The following is a 24,319-nucleotide window of genomic DNA, read 5'->3' on the forward strand; positions in this document are numbered from 1 at the left end:
TTTTTGGCAGAAACAAATTGCAAAAAATGTAAGGCTTGAAGTGTGTTGTCCAGAAAATAAAATGCAATATCTATATAGGTGTTAATACAGTAACAGCTGGAGAGATCAGCTTGAGAGCAGACTACTGACTGGGAGGGAACTCTTGAGTCATCAGCTTTTTTAGTGCTCTTTTAATTGAAAAAGAACAGCAACACACACCCCTGACTGCAGCTCTTTGTTAAGTCTCTTTCCTCAACTTAAAATGAAAGAAAAAAAGCCTTCTAATTCCAGATTGCTAAATGCTCTGCCCTGCACTTCACTACCTGATGGGAGAAGGTGGTGGGAAGCTCTGCAGGCTGTTACAACACTTGGCTTATTTTGGTTGCTGCCTACGTAATGCTCCTACATCATCTTGTCTTTCCTCCTCTGCTTTCTGCAGCTCTAAGTGAGGGTCACATAACTGTTCCCTATGTAAGGCAGGAGTTGTGTAGCAGACCCTGAAAAAGAAATGCTGATTTGCAGGCTGTAGGTATGCACAAGTCTGCCTTAGTATCTGTTGCCTTATTTCTAAGGTATTTTCCACAGCCAGAAATAAATCACAATGTGATCCTTGCTTTTCTCTGCTCCCAGCCCAGTTTTCATGTCAATGAAACAGGAAAACCTCTCCCTTGCTCATTCTCCCACTCCACGGGTCTGACAGTATCACAGTGGGGTCCCTTTTCCCCGGTGCAGATTCTTGTTGGTCATTGTGGCAACTTCTCTCAGCTCTCTCTGGCATCACATAAATGACCACTCTGTTGTCTGTTATGTTGTGGTTTCTCTAGTTTTAAAGGACTTGATTTCAGCAGATTCTGTTTTCTATAGAGAACAAGTCATACAGAGCCAAAATGCAGTCCTTTTTCTTGCTTCCCTACTTGCCACTGCTTCTTGTTCTATTCAGAGGTGTTATTAATTGCTGCTGCCTTTGTGCAAGTACTCGGTCATATAGATTTTCCATCACCAAAGCTTTATATCAAAGAATGTGGTATCAAAGAAAAGATTTTTTCCCTTTGATAGATAAAAGAAAATGTCTTTATTTTCAGAACTCCCAAAGACCAACTCAACTTGCTGTCAAAACAAAAAAAAAAAAATCTATATTACGATTTCTTTTCACAATGTGTGGATTAAAAAGATCATTTGGAGAGACCATTTATTTGAAATACAGGTTTCTTGAGCAAACAAAAAAAGCCCTTCCAGTTCATCTAGGCATGGAAAACCTCCTTGCACAACCTCATTCTCTAGAATCTAGGTGGTTATGTCTAATTAGCTTTTATTTGCTTTTTGACCAGGTTGTCTGGTTAGAATAGAAATACAGAATGGTTTGAATTGGAAGGGACTTTAAATATCATTTAGTCCCAACCTCTCTGGCATGAGCAGAGAATCTTCCACAAGACCAGTTTGCTCAAAGCCCCATCCAACCTGGCCTTGCACATTTCCAGGAATGAGGCATCCACAGCTTCTACAGGCAACCCCATTCCAGTGTCTCACCACCCTCACAGTAAAATATTTCTTCCTAATAGCTCATCTAAATCTCTCCCCTTTTAGTTTAAAACCTTTCCTCTTATTCCTATCACTATCTGCTCATGCAAAGAATCTTTCTCTCTTTTTTATAAGCTTTTAGGTACTAAAAGGTTGCAATATTATTTCCCCAGAGCTGTTTTTCTCTAGGCTGAACAACCCCATCTCTTTGTAGGAGAGATGCTCCAGCTCTCTGGTTATCTTTGTGCCCTCCTCCTCCTGCTGCTTTGGACCTGCTGTGCTTCAGTGTTTGTCTTGTGGAAATAGCACTTCAGGTGAGGTCTCATGAGGGTGGAGTAGAAGGGCAGAATCCCTCACCCTGCTGCCCATGCTGCTCTGGGTGCAGCCTTGGCAGCCTTGGCACCTTTGGCTTCCTGGGCTGTGTGCACATATTGCCAGGTCACTTTTCAGCTTTTCATCCAGGAGAATCCCTAAGTTCTTCTTGGCAGGGCTGCTCCCAGTGAGTACTTCTTCCAGTCTGTGTGCATACCATTGGATGGTTTAGTTGTGGAAAGCTGAAAAGTGCTAAGACTCAGCTGTTAGGCAAGCTGGCAGTCTTTATCCTTCTTGGCTGATGGGGATCTGTGCTGTTAAAAAAAAAAAAAAAGGAAAAAAGTCAAGCTTTCTCAGAGGGTTAACAAGCTGTGTGAGGTAGGAATTTTCTTGTAGTGCTGGGAGTGGTTCTTGTAATGTTACTGGAAACTTTATAAGATAGTGAGGAAGAGCGTGGTACTAAAGTAAAATTGGTTTGTATCTTCACAGGATAATTAATACAGTTTTGATCTTAAGGCTAATTCTATTTTCTTTTGATTTGTTAAATTTTACAGAAAGGAAAAATTAACGATGTTGATACTTCTAGGAAATAATCATGTAATAGGCAAGGGGAGGAAAAGGGTGCTTGTTTTACTATATTATTCATACTCAGGAAATAATACCTAGCTGTAAGTGCTTTAGAGTAGGAGTCATAGGTGAAGGGAGATTCTGCAGGAGGTTCTGCAGATGATGCAGAGAAGGCTGGACTGGAAGCTGTTATTCTGTTATTTTGTAAGGAAGGGAAATCCAGAAATAATTCCCACGTTTGTCCTCTGTTATTGTGATCACCAGCCCAAACTTTCTTTTTTTTGGTCCCTGCTGTAGACCAGTTCCTTGAAGATTTATCTGGGTGGAAGAGAGGGCATTTGAACAAGAAAGATCCAGAAAACTAATCTGAATCTTTAGCTTAATTGATGCTAAACTGGTGAGTGGCTGTGTTGTTGCTTGGCTAAACCTGCCTTTTTTGGAAATGCAAAGAGTACAAAATGCTGGCAGAAGCCCTATAAGGTTTTTAAGCTGTTGCTACAAGCTGTTACCTAGATGAGCTGGCAGAAGAATGTTTGAACCTGCAAATGACTTTGGCAGGGCCCAGTCTCTAACCATAGATTCCTGGCTGTGAAATCTGTCCAGTTATTCTACTAATAATTTGAGGGATGGGCAATCACAAGGTTTCCAGGCACCAGATGTCTGCCTGTCTTTGCAGTGGGATTTTTCGGTTGGCTTTATGTCTGTACTATAATTTCTTTTTTCCTGGAAGTGAATGCAGTTCTTTTTCAGAAGGAGATATTAAGACTTCATTAATACTAATTTTTCTACTTTTTAGCTTTCATTATACAAGCTCATTTTGGAACTAGGGTTTTTGTTGTGTTGCCTTTGAAAATCACCTCATCTTTTAGTCCGCTGTGGATCACACCCAAACTCCTATTATTGCCATACAATCCATTTTGCTGATGAAAAGTCAAAATGCCTTACCAGGTGATTCATAATTTCCAAGCCTAACTTATGGGTTATACCTAGTAACAAAGATGACTGCTAAAATATAGGAAGCTGCCATTAAAAGTTTCAGATAACCAGTCATAAAATATAATGTTTGGAGTATCACTCACTTTCAGAAGTAATGTTTTGACAAGAACAGCTTCTCCTTCCCTGTTTGGCTCTGTATAAGCCAATAAGGTTTTTTTTGGATGTGAAGCCAAACTTCCCAATTCTATTTTTGCTTTTTGCTTATAAGGATAAATTCTATTTTGGTAGACAGATTATGCTGTGAAATATCTACTTGGATCCCAGCAATCCACTTCGTGTATCACCACTTCAAATAAGGTCACCTTCAGCAGTATCCTTGTTTTCCATTGCTCTTTATCTCATGTTGTTGTTTTGCATAGAGGAAGCTCCAGCTGCCCTTTACTGTAGCATGTTTTGAACACTTGTAAATATTATGTGCTAAAGAATTTTACTTCAGTTAAAGTAATTATCAGAAACAACAGCACAAAATGTCCAGCCAAATCTATTCTTGTTAAATTCATCAAGGCATTAGGAGGTCTCATCATTCTGACTTCATTTTTATTCACAGATTAGAAGAAAGAAAACAAGCATCTTGGTGTTTTCTCAAGTTCAAATGAAGTGATTCTGCTGCAGGGAATATGTCTAAATATCTTAGATGAAAACAACAACAATTAAGGCAGAAGTGTCACTGACAAAAACATTGACTTTTTGGAGATAAATACCTATTTTGTCCTTTGTAAAAATTGCAGATTTTTTTTTTTTATGGCATATGTTTAAATTATCTGTTTCCTTCTAGTTCTATGGGCAGTTAAGTTGTTCCATTTTTTAAAGGTGTAATGGTTTTATTGTTTAGTGCTATTTTAATCTATTGTCATAACTGACAGCATATTTAAGGGTTATCAGAAACTACTGAAGTGCCATTTAAGTTTTCAGAAGATTTATTTTCAGAAGAAAAATGTATTTAATTCTGAAAATTTGCTTTGGTTTTCATTTTTTAGTTTAAACCCATTTTCTGTTCTTAAAATCCATATTATGCCTGGAGATGTTTATTTTTAAGAACATGGTAACATATGAACTCAACAATATGGATGGAAGGAGTGCTGATAAGAAAATGCAAATATAGCATAGCTGGTTTCAGAGCTAGATAGTTTTAATAAGAAGTTTCACACTCATTTGCTGTTATAAGATCAGTTACCTCACAAAGTCCTTTGGGCTTTCTAGTTGAGTTTGTAAAGCTCCTTTAATACAGAGATTAGCAGTTTCTTTATTTCTTTCATTCCATTTATTGGTTTGTAAACCTGAAGGCTGTGAATTTTATGAAAGAAAATCCTTTAATTTTGTGTATGCCTAGTGGTATGTGGTGGTTGCCATGGTGCATATTTTGGAGCAAAACTTTTTAAACACTGAGTTGAGTGTGATCATTTTTAGCATCATTTTTCTGATAAAATTAATCAGAAGTCTGAAAAATTTCAAGTACTTACTGAATTTAGCTTGACTGAATGTTCTAAAGGTCTTATGTGTAAAGTTCTGAAATAAAGGTCTACATTTCACAATATGGTCTCAGCATTTCTGCAGGGCTGCAATTCAGATGCACAAACTGATTTGTGTGATGGAGCTTTGTTGAGAGTCCACGACTCCCTCTGAGTTGCAAACCATTGTCTGAGAGCAGCTGCTTTAATTTCTCACTATTCATTTTGGTGCCTTCTTCCCAATTGTTTTGCACAATGCTGCATTGTGAATAAAGTTTTAAAAACATCTATCAAATAGCTGAGTGGTTCAGGAAGTATTAAAAACTTTGCATCAGTTCCTTTAGGACATTTCTGCCTCTTTTCCTAAGAGTCCCTGCTGTAGAGTTCCAGCTTATTTAATGAGCAGGATCATTGATGGTGGCCTTAAAGATGTTGGTTATCTAAAATGTCCCTTGAAAATAAAGATAGATTTTGAACTCAGTTAGAGACCTTATACAGAGTTTATGAAGAATGAAAGATCTCTCCTAGTATTCAGCAGCCTGGATTTCCAAGAGGTGCTGTAGAATCAGTTGCCAGATAAGATTTTTAAGTCCCAAGACTCCATGCTCAGGTATGACACAGGGTATGAGAACCTTAGGTCTGTTGGTTTTGAGTTAAACTCTGTGGGTACATGTATTAGGAAATCTTTTTTCTTTCTGAAATTTGAGCTCTGGACTCCTCCTAGCTAGCAGCTGGTTTTGGTGCTTTTCCACTGAGGAAATGCCACTTTGAGTATGGAATCCTTGTCAGCCCAGTGACCTCATGTGTCTTTCCTGGGAATATCTTATGAGATCTATGGATTGACTATATCTGTCACTTGGTTTTACTTGGAGACTTTTTGGGGTGATGATGTGGTTAAATGGCAGGACATGTGGCACTGTGTACCGTCTGAATGTGTCACTTGGAAACCAGCTAGAAAATGTGTCAGGCTGTATTCTGCTATTAAAGGAGCAAAGTAAAATGATGATACAATTGACATATTAACTAGAAATACCATAATTTTAAATGAAAATAAGTTTTTCTTAGGTAGGTCTGATTATCTTTCAATGAAGAAAATGTTATCTAAACCCTCTTCTTGAGTCCAACTCTTGAAACTCTTTACAGCTTGCCAGCTTTCTGAAGCTGAAATTCTGCATGTAAATTGCTCTTGACTAACAGACTCATATAGGAGTTTTTTTTTGTCTGTTTAGAAAACACTGAAAATACAAAAATTTAGATCCCCTTCACCTCTCTCTTTTTTATTTTTCTTTGATGGCAACTATTTTGACTTATTCATATTGTGATTAGATGTTCTGAGTGAGTATACTAGTTTTGACAAGATGTATAAAACAGAATTTTTCACCAGACTTTACTAGTGAAAAAGCACTAAAAGCACTACTCTGGGCAGAGAGAAGTTCAAGTAAATACTGTAGTCAGGAATTTTAAATTTTTGCCTATTATCCCATAGCTTTCTGTTTTTTTTTTTTAATAGGCAACTTTAAAGTCTTAGAGCTTTCTCTGTTAGCCAGAAATTTTTGTGGTTTTTTTTTTTTTTTTCTTCATTGAATCTTAAATTCGGCCTCATGCCATTGCTACCAAAAGTATAGAATGAATGTAATTAATTTCTGCTCCCTCTGCTGGCCTTTGAGCTGTGCAGAATAAATCCATCCAGTACCTTCAAAGTACCCACACCTGCAACTGCTCTGTGGAAATTGGGTCTTTTGGGGACTAAGGAGAACACTTTATCTCCAATATCCAGACCTGAGTAATGGCATTTCTGAAATAACCTCTCAATAAAAATGGAAGCTTTTAGAAAGGAAACCAGAGTGATGTTTTGTGGTAACTTTTGAGTACATTCAGGTGCAGCTGATGTGTAATCTGTCAGTGTGATATAAGGAGAACTGTACATTTCACACCAGTAGTAGACACTGTACAAAAGTGGTTTCATTTTTTGCTTGGGTTTCCTGATAATCCTCTTTGTAGTACAGAGCAGAAAAACAGAACTGCAATTATAATATTGTTCAAAAATAATTGAAATAATGCAAGTTTGCTTGAAACTAAGGTGCAAAGTCTACTATGCCTGGCAACATTGTCTTGATAGCAATCACTTAAGAACTATTATGTATTCTTTTGTTGTTGTCTTGTTTTTTTTTTTTTTTAAGCTGGACCTGTGATCTGCAGAATGCTAACATACCCTCCAACTCGAAGAGCCTTAATTGTGGGTTGTGGTCTGCAGATGTTTCAACAACTGTCAGGGATTAACACCGTCATGTATGTATTTCCCAATTGCTTCTTTTTATAGAGAATTAGGAAAAATCATTTAGACCATTAGCAGTTATAGATGGTCTTCTGGACAAAGTCTGAAAGGTGAAAAATTGAGTGTGAGCTGGAATGCTGGTTTGAAATCCAGATGTTGACATATTTGGCAACACAGTAAATTGGTACAAGAGGATGCTGGTATAGGGGTAAACCTGCCATTTTTATAGACATGAGAATACAAACTGTATTGAGAGGGATGCATTATTGTGTTAGTGTTTATGGTCAAGGCTATGGATAAGAAAGCACATTTATGGTTTGAATATGTGTGAATCGATCACAGTAAGGTGAGGGTTAGATTAACCATGGTAATGAGGTGGAACATTACTGTGAAGTGGTAAAGGATGCTGAGGGAAGAAACATTTCCTGCTTTGACATGGTTTTTGTTATGTGTATGAAGACTTAGTAAATGTGGAAGTGAAGAATGATGTATTGGGTTTTCTGACAAGCTGTCAGCTTATAACAGGAGTAGCTCTTGACAAATGTGCAATGTGCAAGACCTACTTTAAGATGAAATTATGGTTGGGCTGCCCTACAGGACTAATCATAATGAATATGGTTACCATATTGTTTTAAGAGCAAGTATAAAGTATGTGGCCATAACATTTTACAGAAAAATTATGCCTAAGGGAGCATGCATGTTAGGAAATTGTTAAAAGAAACAGCTTAAGGGATAAGGCTTTTAGTGGTATCAAGAGTTACCATATTAAATGTTAGAGTAAACACTGCCATCTGTCATACTGGAAGAAAAAATGCCCCAGACTCAGTATTATTAAACTGCACAGGAGGGAAATCTGTAACAGGTAAAGAAAGACTTCATAAAGTAGGAATCGTAAGCCAGTGTGGGAAACACTTGGACACAAAACTGGTAAGTTATATGTGAAAGCCAGAAGAAAGGCACAGAAAGAGCTTTGGTGAATTTTTCAGACACATCAGAAGAAAGAAATCTAACAATCTCCAGGCCCAGAAAGGATCAAGCCACTGGGAGTCCACCAGTAGAAGATGAGTGTTTAGCGCCAAATCTCACAAAGACACTTTTTGCATTCATGTTAATTATAGAGGGTATATGAAGCTTTTTGTACTAGTGCCTACTTAATATGTCTCAGGTGGTCTGCTTGACACTCAAGTATTAGGGGAAAACATCTAGAGCAAGCTGATTAAAAAATAAATTAATCAGGGTTCACTCAACCGGTCTCAAGTAATTTGCTTCCATAATCACTGAATTTGGAAATGTAGCATAATTTACATGAAGCTACAGCCCAGAAAGTTTTATTTTGGTCTTGCTAAAAATTAATTAAAACTTCATAGAATCAAATAAGATGTGTGTTAATAAATATGAAAATGAACATGTACATGTACAATATAAAACAACAAAAAAGAGCCAACGTGATTGTTGTAGACAGATTATAGCTTGCTTGGATGTGAGTCCATGGTTTTGTGTTAGAACTGTAAATCCCACATGAATTAACCATCTTAAGCAACTGTGACAGTTGCAGCCAAAGTTTGTTGAAGAAATCATATAGTCATAAAAGTGAGAAGTCCTGTCATGTAAATAACTATTTAAGATAGGAGAAAAAAGGATGAGGATAGAAGATCAGTTATCACAAACCAAGAGTAGACTCCTACAATGATCTATATGAAGATCTTTGCTGCTTTAATAAATCAGTGAAAGCGGCTAAACAACAAAACAGCAGCTTGTATTCATACAGCATCCACAATATAAAGCTCCCCCAAATCTGTGAACATGAACAGTTGTGGGAAGATAACGCAAGATAACAAATTAGTGGAATGGCAAGTGCATTAACTATACAATGTTATTGAATAATGCCTGCAGGAGGGAGCTGGGTAACTAACATGCATGGCAGTCTAAATTGTAACTACTCAAAAAAGAGGGCTTGCAATTTCATTATTGTTCTATACAAACATCATGATGACGTCCACGGCCCATCTGGAATAGTACAAACAGTTGCAGATGTCCTTTCTTTTAATAAGAGCAAACCAGGTTATGTGTGGGGAAAGAGATAACCTGTGTTTGAACAGGATGATTAGAACTCTGCAGCTTGGAAAAGAAATGAGGTCAGAAGAAATACAAGAGGTATATAAAGCTACTAATGTTGTGGAGAGGATGGAGAGAGCATGATTATTCATCATTTCTTCTAACACATTTTTGGTGACTCCTAGCTCTTACCCAGCAGTAGGTTTAAAATAAGCATTTTTCATGCAGCACATAATTACATATTGGAACTCATTGCCACAGGATGTTACAGATGCCAAATGTAGAAATACATTTAGAAGTTAATTAGGGAAACTTACATAATAAACATTATTAAAATGTTATGAAATGTGGTGTGCATGCAATCTCTGGCCAAGGACAGTCATTCTCACAATTTGGTTCATAATACTTTAGGATGCCCTCTAAAGCTAGAGCAAGAAATTGGCAGTTCACAAGGCTTATGACACTAGTAGGTTGACTTTGTTTATTTTAAACTTACTATGTTTTAAAATCTCAAACTGCTTTCTATGTAGGAGGTTTTACAAATAGTTTGGAATTGACCTAATTTGCTTGTGGATGTGTAGGAGGACAGAATTACAACTATAAAACGTGGTTGAATCTTAGCTTTAAAATAATAAAATGCCTATAATAAACACATGAAGGCACTGTTGTTAAAGGACTGGATTGTCAACCATTTGCAATATCCAGTCTCTTTTAATATTCCAGCATAACTGGAATATTATAACTAAATTTTTAGTTATCAGGTATGCAAGACAAACATTCTCCTGTGAAAGGACATTTTTCAAATACAAGTAAGCAGCTGTCTGTTGATGGCTTGCTAACATAGAAATTGGTAAATGCCTTTTAATGCTGTAATTAGATGGTACCTTAAGGAACTGTCAGATTGTATTAACTCTCTAAGCACTAGTTTTCTCTTCAAAATGTTTAGTTGTGTCATTCTGGGATTGCTGTTGTCTTGCAGAATGGAAGCAGGCATTGGTTATTGTTGGAGGGTCTGGTATTCTGTGGATTTTGGTTTTTCAAAAATGATATGACAGGTATTTTGACAGTGGATCTTCACTGTACCTTTGGTGCTACTGTAAATCCTTGTTTGTTGGCCCTTTTTAGGCCATAGGATAAGAGGCTGATGACCCCAACTTGCAGTTGCCTTATCATTGAAGGGGTACTGGGGATAGACCAAGGTGATGTAGAGACTCCATTATCAGAAGGCATGAAAAAACACTTTATTATTAGAAATCTACTGTTCTTATAGAAACAATGGTGGACTTAAGACCTGATTGGCCTTTAGGAATCTTCTCTCACACTATTGGTGAACTATGAATAGCACACTCTGGAGAATCTTATCTATAAACAGCAGTTACAGAAAGAGAGATAATAATTGTTTGAATTCTTCTCTCTAAGTTTCCTACTGCTCCCACAGCTTCCCAGGATTTTCCTGGGACAGCCATGTCTCTCTCTGTTCAGAGGAAATGTGAATATCACATTGCCTGGCTTTCTGTGGCAGAGAATCTGGCCTCTGGTTGCCCTCTGACCAGTTAACTTAACAGGGCAGCATCCATGACAGACTCTGACTTGTTCTAATCTTCTGGCTTGGGAGTTTCTGCTCTTTCTGCTATAAAATAATTTGTTTAATCTTGTATTTTACTGTAAGAAAAATGAGGCTATCAGAGTAAATTTGTATGTGTCTGAAAAGCTCATTTAAACCCCCATAATCAAATCACAAAGGGACATGAAAACATAAAAAATAACACAATTTTAGAATGTTTTAATAATTGCCCAATATATGCTTTATTGAGTAACTCATCAATTTCAGAAAAGAAAAGCTTGAATCAAAAATGGTGGGTGTTAGAGGAAGTTTGCAGAGGTCTAAAAATAGTCACTGAGTGTACCCAGTAGAAGGAGAGATGCTAAAAACCAAAAATCACCTGCAAGAAACACAGGGAGATAACAATAAAAATCTAGAGCTTCCATGCTTAATAATTCAGTAATCTGGTGTAAATTCTCTGGTTAAAAAATGAATATCAGTAGTGAAGCCAGGGAGAGCAATGAAATCCATGTGTAGTTGGAGTTCTCTTGAGGATGGGGAGAGGAAAACCAGAAGAATTGCTGTAAGAATTGTTGAAGGCTGTGCTCAGCCCTTTTTATTGTGTAATAAACTGATCTGGTTTTTGCACAGAAATAGTTTCATATCATATTTGAATCACATTTGTTATACACATGAATGTGTATAAAATGCAGCCATGAGGAACCAGAAACTCATCAGGAACAGGATGTAACTGAATTGGTGAGAACAGTATGTGGAGCAACCTCTGCATTGAGGAGGTAGATCTAAAAGAGGAGAAAATTTAAAAATAGGCTAAAGAGGTTGTGACTGTGACAGGAAAAAATTCTAGCATGATAAAATTAGTCAGCAAAAGAATAAAGCTCAGTGACCTATTGCTTTGATTCCTTTTTTACCCTTAAGAACAAGGGTATCACTGCTGTCTGGTGCAGTGCCTGACGCAGAACAAATGTTTCCTTTTTGTCATGGCTTTTGCCAGCTTAACTGGCCTGGTAAAGTCATACAATTTTAGACAAGCATCTCTCACACTGGTGTGAGCAGGTCTGGAATGGTTTTACTTCTCAGTTTCTTATCGTTCTAGTGTTTGCTCATCTCAAAAACAGAAGCTCATTGTTTCAAGCCTGGAGCCCAAGTCTGGTTGGCAGGAGACTGAGAAAGGCCTTGTGAAGGAAGTTGTATTCCAGGGGAATAGTTATTATAAATTAGCTTTTTAATGGGAATATATCCCAGAATTTGGTTAAATCTGTGAAGTTAAGATATTTTCAATCCCAAAGTTGCCCATAGTTAAAACCAGGGGGAAGAGGACCATTTTGAGGTAAAGCTTGAAATTATTTTTTCCTATCAGTTTTTTCCTATCAGTTTTTATTAAAAAAAAAAAAAAAAAAAGAGAAAAGAAGTTTAAAAATGGAAGAAGTTCCATTTTTGGGGGATGGGAGGAGGAGGGGACTTAAAGGATTTGAACTGTTCCACACTGTGCAGTGAAAACCATCAATGGAGGTTTTATCTCTGTGCTCATGTTCCTGCAGAACCAGGACTTCTGAAAACATTTCTGGTAATGTGCAGCCTCGTGGCAGTTAAAATACTTCCCAACAATGGGGAAGAAAGGTTCTGGAAAAAAAAATCCCAAGTTCTCTTGAATAGGAAGCAGTAATTTAGCCATAATTGGAGGGAGTTCAGTATTGTCTTGACAGAATTGCTGGCAGGTGGTGTGACCTACACTGGAGACTCTGCTGCTCTTTGAGAGGCTTTTTGTCTGTTCCCAAAGGCTGCCTGTGGCCTCAAGACTATAAATCTGAGATAAGATTGAAGAGACAGCTGCATCATCTTGATTATTCTTACTCTCACAATACTTGAAGTAGACGTGATGAAAGCCAGACAAAATACTTTGTTCTGCAGTTGAAACACTAAGTTTGATGTGGTGCTAATTTTGTAATTTGCCATTATCTTTTCACATGGTGTTAGAAGAGCTTTCTGCAAGAGGAAAGTGGTAGAATGTGTCAACAGGGAGAGCTTATGGCCTTCAGTACTTTTGCTAGGCTATTTTGCAGATGCATATGATCTGTTATTCCTATTTAATAAAATGGTTTCTTATTTCTGAGATATCTTTGCATCCCCCAGAAGTTAAGTGAATCCACACATAAAATGTATTGCTGCTTGGATTTGGTCCTCAAATGCTTTTGAGCTCTAGCAGTGTTGCTTTTTAATTTATGCAAGCAAACAAAAGAACTAGGAAAAAAGTATGATAAAAAGAAGCATCTTTTTTCAGCTAGCAAGAAATAGGGAGGGGAATAAAATGCTGTATGGAGAAGGAGAAAAGCTCAGAATAATGAGAGAGGAAAAAGAAGCTGGATAATAGAAGAAAAATACAAAAAAAGACAAGAGGAGGTTATGTAACAAGTAGAAATGTAGGGTTTGAAGATAAGAATATTAGAACAATTAATACCAAAAGTGAAAAAAATATTGTACTGAATGTGAATGAGAGACTGCAAGAAAATAGGAGTGGGACTGGGAAAGAAATCAGGATACTTCTGGAGTTGAATAGAGACCAGAGAGGAGTTTAATGGAAAGCCCATTTCCTGGCAGGTTTAATTGCCAGGTCTATTGTGCAGCAGTTTCAGAGCTGATACCTGCAAGTTCCTGGCTGGAGCCTCAGAACCAGCCTGGTGCTTCTGCTTAACGTGAGTGTGCAGCTGAATCCCCAGAGGGGTGGGGAAAGTCAAGACTCAGAAACTCGTCTTTATATTCCAGTTTTTTAACTTCTTCAAAATGAAACACTGAAGAGGGAACATAGGACAATATCTGACATATCTGACTGCAGATAAACTTTTCATTTTTTAAAGATCATTGAATAAAATACCTTATTTTGTGAGTTACTGCACAAGTCATAGCAACCTTCTCCACTCTTTCAGCATCAGCAGCAATAGAGATTTATAATTAATGACTGAATGTATTTACAGGTTAGGACAGATTTATAATGAATAAGCTGGTCATTGAAATGAGGTTTTTCTAGAGCATTGGTTGTTGTTTTGAATATTGGAAAATAGTTGCTGAGATCTGTGAACAGAAGTTCTACTGGCAAAAAGTAATGGTGATTCACATTTTTCTTTGACTTTTAGGCATTGACTTTTAATGTTGTATGGGTTTCTATTGTGTTCTCTGGCTGTGCATTTTAAAATCCAGAAAGTAGCATACTGTTTAAAAAAAAAAAAAAAAAAAAAAGGACAAAACAAACCCCCAGCTTGGCACAGTGCTAAATGTAATCCAAGTTTCACAGCAGTTACTGGAGGAGATTACCTTTTATTGTACTCTTGACTTAAATTCAAATGGGGCACAGTAACTCCTAAGCAGATTGCCATGTGGCATTTATTTTTGGATGGCCAGTAACTTGTCACCTCAGTTTTTCTTGAGTATTGTCAGACCCAACTGGGCTTTAAGTCTGACTAAAGGAGGCACTATTGCATTAATGTTCTTTCCAGATACAAACTTTGTAGAATTGTCAGGATAATGGAGAAGATTTGGTAATTGACAAGTCTAGTTTTCTCTGATGACTCCATGACATTAAGGTGCTGCCTGGTTAGGTTTTCATCCTTCAGTATTTTGTTGAGGGTAAACTGTCCAGTTTATATCTTTCTTTTAGATTTTGCATTTTCCTCTTAGGCTTTAGGAGATGTTTAATAAAACAAAACGGAATTCTATGTTGAACATCCACCTGCTTTTCAGATAATAATTCATTAGAGATTTTTATTAGGTTTTCAAAAATTCTTCCAATAACATTTTTTTGAGAAGTGACCCTTCATTTTACCATTTTAGCCTTCCTTCATATTGCAAGATGCTTTAGATAGTGCTGTGTGCAAACTCATCATGTAACATATTTCAGTGGCATATAGATGCTTTTTATATAGACTGCAGATATTTTTGGAAGAGCAACTAAACCAAAGTCTAGTCTAGTCAAACATGCTAGGTGAGGTGAGTGTCCCATTACACCAGCTGTCTGTGTTGTGTGTGCTATACAGAAATAATGGGATTAACTGATAACAACTCTTGAGAGGAACAAATTGCAGTTAATAAGCAAAATAATTGACTGCTGAAAACATTAAATGATATTGAGGTGGATTTATTTGAATTATAATTTTTGTCAGGTTAAAAAATAAACAATGAAAAACCTTCTGAAATTGCACAGGAGGTAGATTTAGGGTGCTGATGTGAGGTATTGTAAGAGACTCTTAACCATAGGCTCTCATTACGTTTGAAGCACTGGATTTTTTTTCATTTCATGAATCTTGTAAGTATTACTAGTTGTCCTTATTTGTCTGCTGCTGAACATCTGCTTAGTTGTGGGAGTTTTGTGTTGTTTGGCTTTTTCCCCCCCTAATCTGGACCTTTAAATACACGAGTTGAAGAATGATTACATGAAATATTTTCCTTATTTACTGTGCTATTTGAGTTCTATCCTGGGTTGCTAGTTAGAAGAATATATACTAAAGAATGGAATAGCATGAAAGTAAAGTAAGTAAAAGTAAATCTCATGGTGTGACAGCTGCAAATGGTTTGCCCCAGTCTGGATCCATCTACTGATGGTTTGGCTAATAATTTTTAAAATGTTGCAGATATATTAAAAAGGATCTGAGTATGAGCTGATACTTCAATTAAAAAAAATAAAAATCTTCCACAAAAACCCAAGTTAAATGTCTTTAATAAATTGGTATTTTTCAGTGTAATGCTTTCACAGAAGTAAATTCCTTGTGAATTTTGTGTTGACTGTGACTAATACAAAGGCTTGTAGTATCTTCATTTGGGAATCAATTATTTTTATAAAATGTTGAAAAATACATATTCAAAGAACTGTATAGTAGTTAACATACCAAATTACTGTAAAAGAAATCCTGCTATCTATCTTCTCATTGGCATGTGTTTTATTTTTAATGTTGCCTGATCAGCAGAGACTAAGTGCACAAGTGCACAATTTTAGCCCCAGTTTTTCATGAATGAAATCTGTGAAAAACCAGTCAAAAGGTTGGACATTTATATTAAAACATTGAAAATCAACTCACAGTCCTGCTGATTGTACTCTCTGTTTTACCTTACTGTGGTTTTCTCAATGGTAGGTGATAGTATCTGTTCCTATAGTTCTTCAGGCTGTGAAAGCGTGTTTAAATAAAGACTGTCACTTTGGAGGTAACTTAAAAGCAAAGTATTTCTTTAAAGAAGAAATATATTTGAACCCATATTTTCTAACATTTCTTTAGGTGTTGTTGAAGAATTTGTGTATTTAATAGAAATTTTTCTGCTTTCGATTTCTGCTCTCCCTTTTGCCTGTAGTGAATTCATAGCACTGTTTGATTTATATCTGTTGCCTTAGTAATAACTTTCAGGTCACAAATCCAGTGTTGATTTCACTGCAGGGCCATGCTGGAGAAATTGTATGAAAATATCTTTGCCTTACACGTGGTACATACACAGTGTAGCTGTTAAGTCAGATAAATGCATCTCATTCCCTTTGTTCATAGGTAAAGCCAAGTAATGAAATGAAGTCAGAGCAGTGATGCTGGTTTTAAATCATTCATGATTGATTGCTGGAGGAAGTTCCCTAAATAGCACTACTGGTTTGTTTGTTTTAGTGTATTATTTGCCTAAACAGCTTCTGGAGCACAGTTTGGTCTCAACAGTTTTTCTTCTGTTAAACATTTCTAATCATCTTGTAAAAATTCCTTTTTAATGCAACTGTTAATGTTTAATATCCATCGTTCTGTTGAACTGTACATTTTTGTTGTCTCCAGCATTTCTTTTGAGACCTATCAGGAAATCAGATACCAACCAATGACCACTTTATTTTTTTACTATAAAGCACAATAGAAATTGTGCTTTTATAGAAATTTCTGTAAAGCACAATAGTAAGGAGAGGACTTGGTTTGTGTTGTAGGTTTGCTCCCTTGGTAAAACCTAGAGGGCACATATTATTCAGATATTGGACTGTATTTGTAGCAATAAGGAAGTGTCTTCTTCTTCTTAGGTGAAAGACAGGGAATATAGAAATGTGAAACAATTCTAAGTTCACAATGTAATCAATCTTGAAAAGACACAAAATTAAAGTGTAAAAGGTCACCTGGTTAGGTGCTTTCTGATACAGCAACATGAACAACCTCAGTGAAATATATTACTGATGCATTCAAACATAGAGTAAGAGATATGATGCCCTTTAGATCTGTTTATTCACCTTTACTTTAAGGGCATAGGAACCAGTTCTGTAAATTGGATTCTTTGGAGTCTGTCAATATGAGTTAAGCTGCCACAGGCTAGTCAACATGCCTTGTGCCACAGACTGGAGACACGCAAAAAAAAAAAGGTCGAAAGGTTATGTGCATTGCAAAGATTTGCTATAAATGAAAATAGTCCAGAAATGAACCGTAAATAAAACATGGTGGTATCTAAAAGTCAATCCAGACCTTGTTATTGGGAGCAGTCTGCAAAACAAAGAGATGGCTGTGGTGGAAATGGGCCATGCAGAAGGTGTGATATGGAGCACAGTCAGATCGAAAGAAAATAAGAAATCGCTGGTGAGACTCTTAATTCCTCAGTGTGGTGAGAAAGAATAATTAATGTCTGTAAGGCCAGCGAGGAGGAGAGTCCAGGGAGGGAGGGGGATGTCAGGAGGGGGAACTAATCAACACTTGGGTTCTCATCTTTTGTTGGGGCTGGTTCTTTCTGGAGAGTTTCGAGCAATCAGGTGCTGTCAGAGCTGGAGGAGTGCCAGCTGAGTCTAAACCTGTGCAGGTGACAGGGGTCTCACCTATGACTGCTTAAAATCTTTGGGGATTTTTTTCTACAGAGTTCTGACGAGTCTGGGAGAATGAGTCAGAGAATGATTTTAAAACATTTTCATGAAAGAATAAAATCCTTTTGTGATATTTTATTTCTTTTTAATAGTCACTTGTATACTGCACTCTGCCACAGCATGTTTTACAGACGTCTTGAAAATAGGAAAAGAATGTGAGAGCAGATTATTATCAGCAACATTTCATATGTTTCACAAGAGAAAATTGGAACAGGGATGTACTGGACTGCTGATTAAAACTTCTTCTTGCTGAAGGCCCCTTCCTCATGTAAACTTGAATCTTTTGGTCAGTTATGAGTGGAAGAGGCTTTTTTTTAGAAGAAAGAGGGAGAGCCCTGTTAGAAGCCAGGGAAGGAAACAAAAGCACAACAAAACCAAACACTTAAGACAGTTTGGGCTTTCTTACTCTACTCCCTCTTCTTACTTCCTTGGTTATATAATTTCTATTGTATGTTTATAGACTGGGGAAGGAGAAAAGAAAATGAGCAGCTAAAACTTAATTTTTTCAACTTCAGGTCTTTAAATAATAGATTTAAATGAAAGTTCTGAAATTAGTTCTTGAAAACACGAGTTGACAAAAGCTAAAGTCTTCTGTTACTAAAGGAATACCTATTGCCTCTGCATGTTGGCAAGAGAGGGAAGCAAGTGAAAGTACTGAAAAAAGTACTGAAGGGCTTGTTGGTGATGTAAGGAACATGTTGGCATGTAAGGAATCGGGTAAGATCTCACTTAAATTTGGACCAATTTGGCTATTTTCAAACAAAGTTTTGAATGTTACCTTTCAAAACCTCCTCTGTCCTACATATGAGCCCCAAACGAAGTGTGAGAACGGAAACTGTGTAACCACAGTTTAATACAGATGGCAGATGAATTTGTTACAGATGAGATCCAAACTAAATGAAACCCTAGCGCTGCGCTAAGCCAGCAGCTTTGTCCCATCTGCACCGGAATGAGGGAAGAAAGGGGAGCTTATCAGAATGAGAAATGTAAATTATGCTTGTTAGTGATGGCACATTCCAGGAATTTTAGATTTTTCAACTATCTCAATATTTGAGAACCAAATTTTGTTTTAGATTCTGACACATGCCTAATTTACACATGTCACTAATTTACAGTGGAAATAAAAGACAGGATACTGTTCATATTTTTTTCTGGTTCATGCAGGAATGGAGAATGACTTATTAGTGAAATGGAACAGCTCTCAAGGGAAAAATGTACTGATTCCAAGTTATCTTTCTTTTCTATTACATATAATGGTAGAGAAATTCTGTGTTACCACAGAATGTGGTTACCACTTTTATAGTTTGAATATTATCAAATATATTACAAATATATTACATCTATTACAGTAGTCCTCTCTATCCTATATACCTTATTAGAGTTCTGAGTAAAATTAGTGAGGGTTAGCTCATTGTATTTTTCAAGGTGTATAGTCCTATCCTAAATGCTTTTATCTTACTGCAAATTCCAGTTTTTTATTATTCTTGTCACATTGTGATAAACTAACTCAAGCACTGCCTTAATTCTGAACAGAGGCAGAATCAGGATGTATCATAGGAAAAGAAAAAAAAATAAACCAACTCTCTTCCCATATATGTATATCACAATTGACCTGGAACACAGGCTCTGCAAGACACTGGTCAAGTCTCCACAGGTGTTTGTATCTCACTATGTATTGATTTATCATATTTGTTAGCTTAAACCAGCTAGAAAATAATTTAAACACATGCCCATATTGCCAAATCCCTTCTCTCCTGCAAACTCTGGAATGGTTGCCTCCTCTTTAAGCCTCTCTGAAGAGGATTCTGCTGCCCTACCATGTCTTCAGTTATGCTTGAGCAGCTCCAGTGGCATTTCTTTGCATCAATGCAAGAGATGCCACCATCTCTGCAAACCCTTCAGTGCAGAAATGCACATTAACCAGGCAATAAGTAGGGGGAAACAGTTTGAGATTGTGGACTTCTGCCCAGTTTTGGAAATCTTAATTCCCTCAATAGTGTAATATGCTGCTGCAGACAGCCGGTGTTGGAGGAAGACTAGCCAATGCTAGATTGGGACATTAAAAAAAGGAAGTACAGAAAGAAGAAGAAAAACATGTCAGCTGGGATGGACAGTGCTTTAAAACGTCCTGTAAAGCCACTGTTGAAAGAAGAAATTAATTCCATGGTTAGAAGCTTGGCTCAATTGCCCTTCCTCTCAGCAAAAGCTAAGAGCCCTATCTAGGTTTTGCCTTTTGAAAACTGAACAAGCAGCTCTTGGTCATCTGTGACAGCACTTGAGCCCTCATTTCTGCTATGCTTTGTTAGGATATGCTGAAGCAAATGGTTCTGTAAAGAAAAAAGATGATACTGTATAACTTTTTTTCTTTTGCAGGTTGTTCTAAAATCTGTGCTTGTTCTGTTTTCTGTAAAAAAAATAAAATTTTTGTTGCTTTTCTGAGGGAATGTTACTCCTGAGACTTACTCAGCAAAGGGACAAATGAAACCAGTAGATTCCTGCAAAGAGCATGTTATCTTGCCTCCAGTCCTTCTTACAATGACTTTAAAACCCTGCACTATATGCTTGCAAGAAACTTTAAGCACATTTTCTAATTCAAACTTGCAATTTACTGCCCTTAAGTGACACATTTGAGCTTCTTATAGTGTGGATATTACAATAGTATTCACACAGAGACACGATTTCATACTTTTGAGATTTTCTAACTCAGACAAGAGACTCATCTGGACCTTGGAAATTACCTTGGAAAAAAAATTGTAGTTCAGCTTCTGTACAGCTCTTGATGCTGATGACTCAGGGTAGTCTCTTAGTGTTGTGAGTGGTATGTGGAGGGTTGTGCAGGGTCGTTAGAGCTGCATGACTGTCACTGGCCTGGGCAGCTCCACACTCTGTCTTTCGTCTTCTCTTCCAGTATCAAAGCTGATCTTTTCAATAAATCAACTTTTGGAGTTTTCTAACAACATAATCTTGCAGTGATTCCATGCTTTCTGCGCTGTAAACCATCATGTACAGGAGCATTGAAGTATATTTGCCATACACCTTCTACAACTTTTATTTTTGTAAGTGTGTCTTAGGTTCTGTGCATTGGCTTATTGCTTCTTGTTCTCTCTAAATAAAGTTATGAAGAACTTATAAGCAACGAGTATTTATGACACCTCTCTAAACTAGATGTTCTCTGTAGAGAACCCATTTGGGGATTTATTCTGGTTTCATAAAAGACATTTTCCTTTCCTGACAGCAAAATTCTCTGTCTGGAACAAATTAACTGCCATTCAAGGACTAATCTCTTCCTTCATGGCAGAAATTTCTTCCTCTGTGGCACTGCTCTTCAGACTGACTGCTGCAGTCACTGTCACAGATACTCCCCAGAGGTTTCAGACCAGAATCACATCTGCTGCTTTGAGTCACATCTTCATCCTATTTGGTGGGGTTTCAGTGTTCATTAGAATAATTAATGATTAAGCGCAACAATATGACATGGCTTGGCTCTTTTGCCATGTCAGTCAGCTCTCTCAAAAATTCACAGTATCATCTATTTTCTGAATGTTTGGTTTTGTGCAGGATTTTAAATAAGCAGCTTTCCCATGTTGACACTAAAGCCAGAAGTGCACTGCTGTCTGGTATAATCCTGCCTGAGCTGCACAGAGGTATCTAAACCAGCAAAACCTGTATTTGTAGAAGGAAATTTTCAGGCAGAAACCTCTCTGTAAGGGAGATCTTTACCTATGTGAAATTAGAGGTATTATGAGGAGAGAGGAGCAAAAGCAGGAGAATGGGAGCAAAATGTAATGCTGAAATTGAGTTGCTTTCCTCAGTAAAGCAGAACAACTCGTAGCACTGAATCTGCTGCTGCTTCATTGTGGCCCTGTGGTTTCCCCTCAAAACAGATTATCCACCTCTGCTTAGGTACTTATACTGGTTTTCCAGCTTTTTAAGAAAAGGTGCTTTGTAATTCTTTTCAGGATAAAAATACCTAATTATATTGTGTGCATAAGTGATTATTGTTTCTATGTATTATTAATCTAATAGCTGATAACTGTTGTAGATGAGGGGGTTGAATGTACCCTCAGTAAATTCACAGACAACATCAAGTTGGGTGGAGATATTATCTGCTGGAGGGCAGGAAGGCTCTGAAGAGGTTCAGGCTGGACATCATGAGGATTATACTCTTAGAGCCCACTGTGTATCTGAGTCAAATGGAACCCATTGATGGTAGTATGGCACTGTCTTCACTGAAGAAATCACAGTGATGATCCACAGTGATGATCCATATCAAGGGCATAGTTTTACTAACTTTTGGAGAAGATTGAGCAGTGTGTGACCCAGTGGTGAGAAGGCATAGAGCAAGTATTTATCTATCCATCAGGTTTTGACCCTGCAGTTTTCTTAAACCCATGTTTTCTGTCCATCGTGCTTGAAGTCTGACTTGGCTGGGAGAGTGTGACCGTTGCTTCAGGAGATGCCACCTTACCTGTGGGATCAGAGTTCCCCAGCACTGTTAAGAAAGACTTCTTCTGGTTTCTAATATTCTGGCAAGGTTTCAGCCACCAAAGGGCAATGTGTCAAATAATACTAGCCATAAAGGCTGCTTGCTCAACAAAGTCAGCTAAGTTTTTTGTGAATTATGCAGTAATTCAGAATTTGGTGTTCTTGTGACACAGCTGTTGAGGAAGATTTCTTCCATGACATATCTGCAGGTATCTGTGAAGAACAATGAACTGTCTACAAGGCACAGTTATTTGCTGTGTGCATACTCTTACTTGATACATTTTAAATATGAAACTTTTGAATTTTTCAGCTCACATAGACAGGTCTGCCAGATAAGAATTATTTAAGATTTTTTTCGATGTATTTTTCATATATGTTGTCTCTGTTTTTTTCCACGCTTCCCCATGTGAGAACATGACTAGCAAAAGTTAACATTCTGTCAGTATTCCTTCTTCAGAAACTACCTTTGTATCATACACTTTTGCCTCTTCTCAAAGCCATGTAAGTTCTGTTTTTCTCTGGTCTCTGTTCTGTGGCCCTCTTTCTGCCTGTAATAAATGCTGACAGCTCCCAGCTCAACAGTTATTTCCATCAAATGCAGACTATTACGTCACTCAGATTTCTGAGTGCCAGTCTGAGATAAGGACCTGAATGAAAAGGCAGCTGGCATAAGGTTTGTGTCTGAAGAAAATGTTACTGTGTCTGCTAAGGCAGCAGGAGCATCTAAAGCAAGAACAACCTTAACCTTCAGGGGTGTCCAAATCTCCAGCATTCAAGGACAAAGCACATATCCTTTTGGCTTCTCTCAATATTCCTAATAAAAATTGTTGTGAGAAGGTGAGAGATGGTGCTTGCTTCTTTCCAACATGAAGATGCCATGACGATCCAAGCTTTCAGCACCCTGAACCAGGCTGCTCCAGTGTATTTTGATGAAGATCAATATGTTGAGTTTGGGCTCATTCAACATGCAGGTTTCTGCCAGCCAGACATGTCTCTGTGGACAGCATAGCTTACTGTAGCCACTGGGCTAGGTGCAAAGAGCTTAAAAGCTTTAGGGTTTTTTTGTACTTTGCTTGTTCTCTGTAAAGGACAGAGCTGACAGGTAGATATGCTGTGCACTTGTATAATTGACCACTCAGGAAAACTGATGTTTCCTTTCTCTGTAGTAGCAATCTTCCCAATACCAATTGGTGTTTCCCCAATCCAGGCCTCTCACTTGTGTTATCTACTGTAAGCTCGCAACCTTTAATTTCCTTTTTCTTTGCAATGCAAGTTCTCTTCCTGGATGCAGTTCTTAAAAAAACAAAAAAAGGCACCCTTCTCAAAGCAAAATCTTTGTGAGCAGTGGAGGTTCATGGTGTCAGTGTGCTGATGTGGTCTCAAGTCAGGAATTAGAGGTGCTTCCTCATTATCTCATCTCTCCCCATCTGTCAGCATCCATTTGGGTTTTTACCTTGTGTTTATATTGCAAGCTTTTTGGGAGAGGTGATTTAATTGTTCTGTTTCTGAACAGCCTTTAGCACACCGAGTCCTTCCCGGTGCCGGAGACAGACATTTCAGTAATGCAGTCAGCCTTTAGGAATGAAGCTAGGTGATGTTCTGCTTCCAGCAGTGTAATTCTGCAGCCAGTTCTCTTCTAAGTGTTTTTATCCCCGTGTAGAATATAATGATCTGATTTCTCCCCTCCTCTTTCCCCACAAAGCCCCCCAGTGAAAAGCTTGCTCTGTCCTTATGCAGGCTTTCCTTGCAGAAGGAAGGTCGTAGTCTTGCTCTGCTAAATGTCACAGACAGCAGCTTCTGCACTGGCCATAAGAGTCTCATTTAAAGGAGAAAAAAAGAATCTCACCTAGATAATCCTTCGTATTTATTGCAATGAGAGAAAGGAGCTTTGCTGATGATATGTGACCGCATTTTTAATAAATGAAGCTCAGATTTTAAATTCTTTGTGAGAAATGGCTAGATGTCACCCATTTTTTGCCAGTGCAAGTAAGGTCTGTCGTTTGCAATGTCACTGTTGGTGTTTGAGGGTACAATACTAATTAGAAATTTACTTTCTAACCCCAGAATATTTTATAGAATATTATACTGCAGCATGCTGTATTTTACAGTGAAATATTTATCTTCTGCAAAGAGTGCCAGGCTCTCCCCTGGTCAGGAGCCATGGGCCTGCTGAAGCCCCAGTGGTCACGGAGTTTTGCATGCTCTAGAGAGGTGTGGAGAGTCCAAGGCTGAGGCTTGAGGTCAGACTGAGAGGAAAAGGTAAAATCTTAAGG

The 24,319-nt window shown here is 37.6% G+C and overlaps 1 protein-coding gene across 2 annotated transcripts in view; it reads left to right on the forward strand.

The window, feature by feature from the left end:
* The window catches only part of SLC2A13 (solute carrier family 2 member 13), a 140,321-nt gene that overhangs the window by 58,520 nt on the left and 57,482 nt on the right, over positions 1 to 24,319 (forward strand). For both annotated transcript variants that reach the window (XM_038153141.1, XM_038153140.1), the window contains exon 4: positions 7,001 to 7,109. In XM_038153141.1, coding sequence (XP_038009069.1) covers positions 7,001 to 7,109 — 109 coding nt within the window. The remainder of the gene's footprint in view (positions 1 to 7,000; positions 7,110 to 24,319) is intronic.

The sequence above is a fragment of the Motacilla alba genome, chromosome 1A, assembly GCF_015832195.1.
Source record: "Motacilla alba alba isolate MOTALB_02 chromosome 1A, Motacilla_alba_V1.0_pri, whole genome shotgun sequence".
In the NCBI taxonomy this organism is placed as follows: Eukaryota; Metazoa; Chordata; class Aves; order Passeriformes; family Motacillidae; genus Motacilla; species Motacilla alba.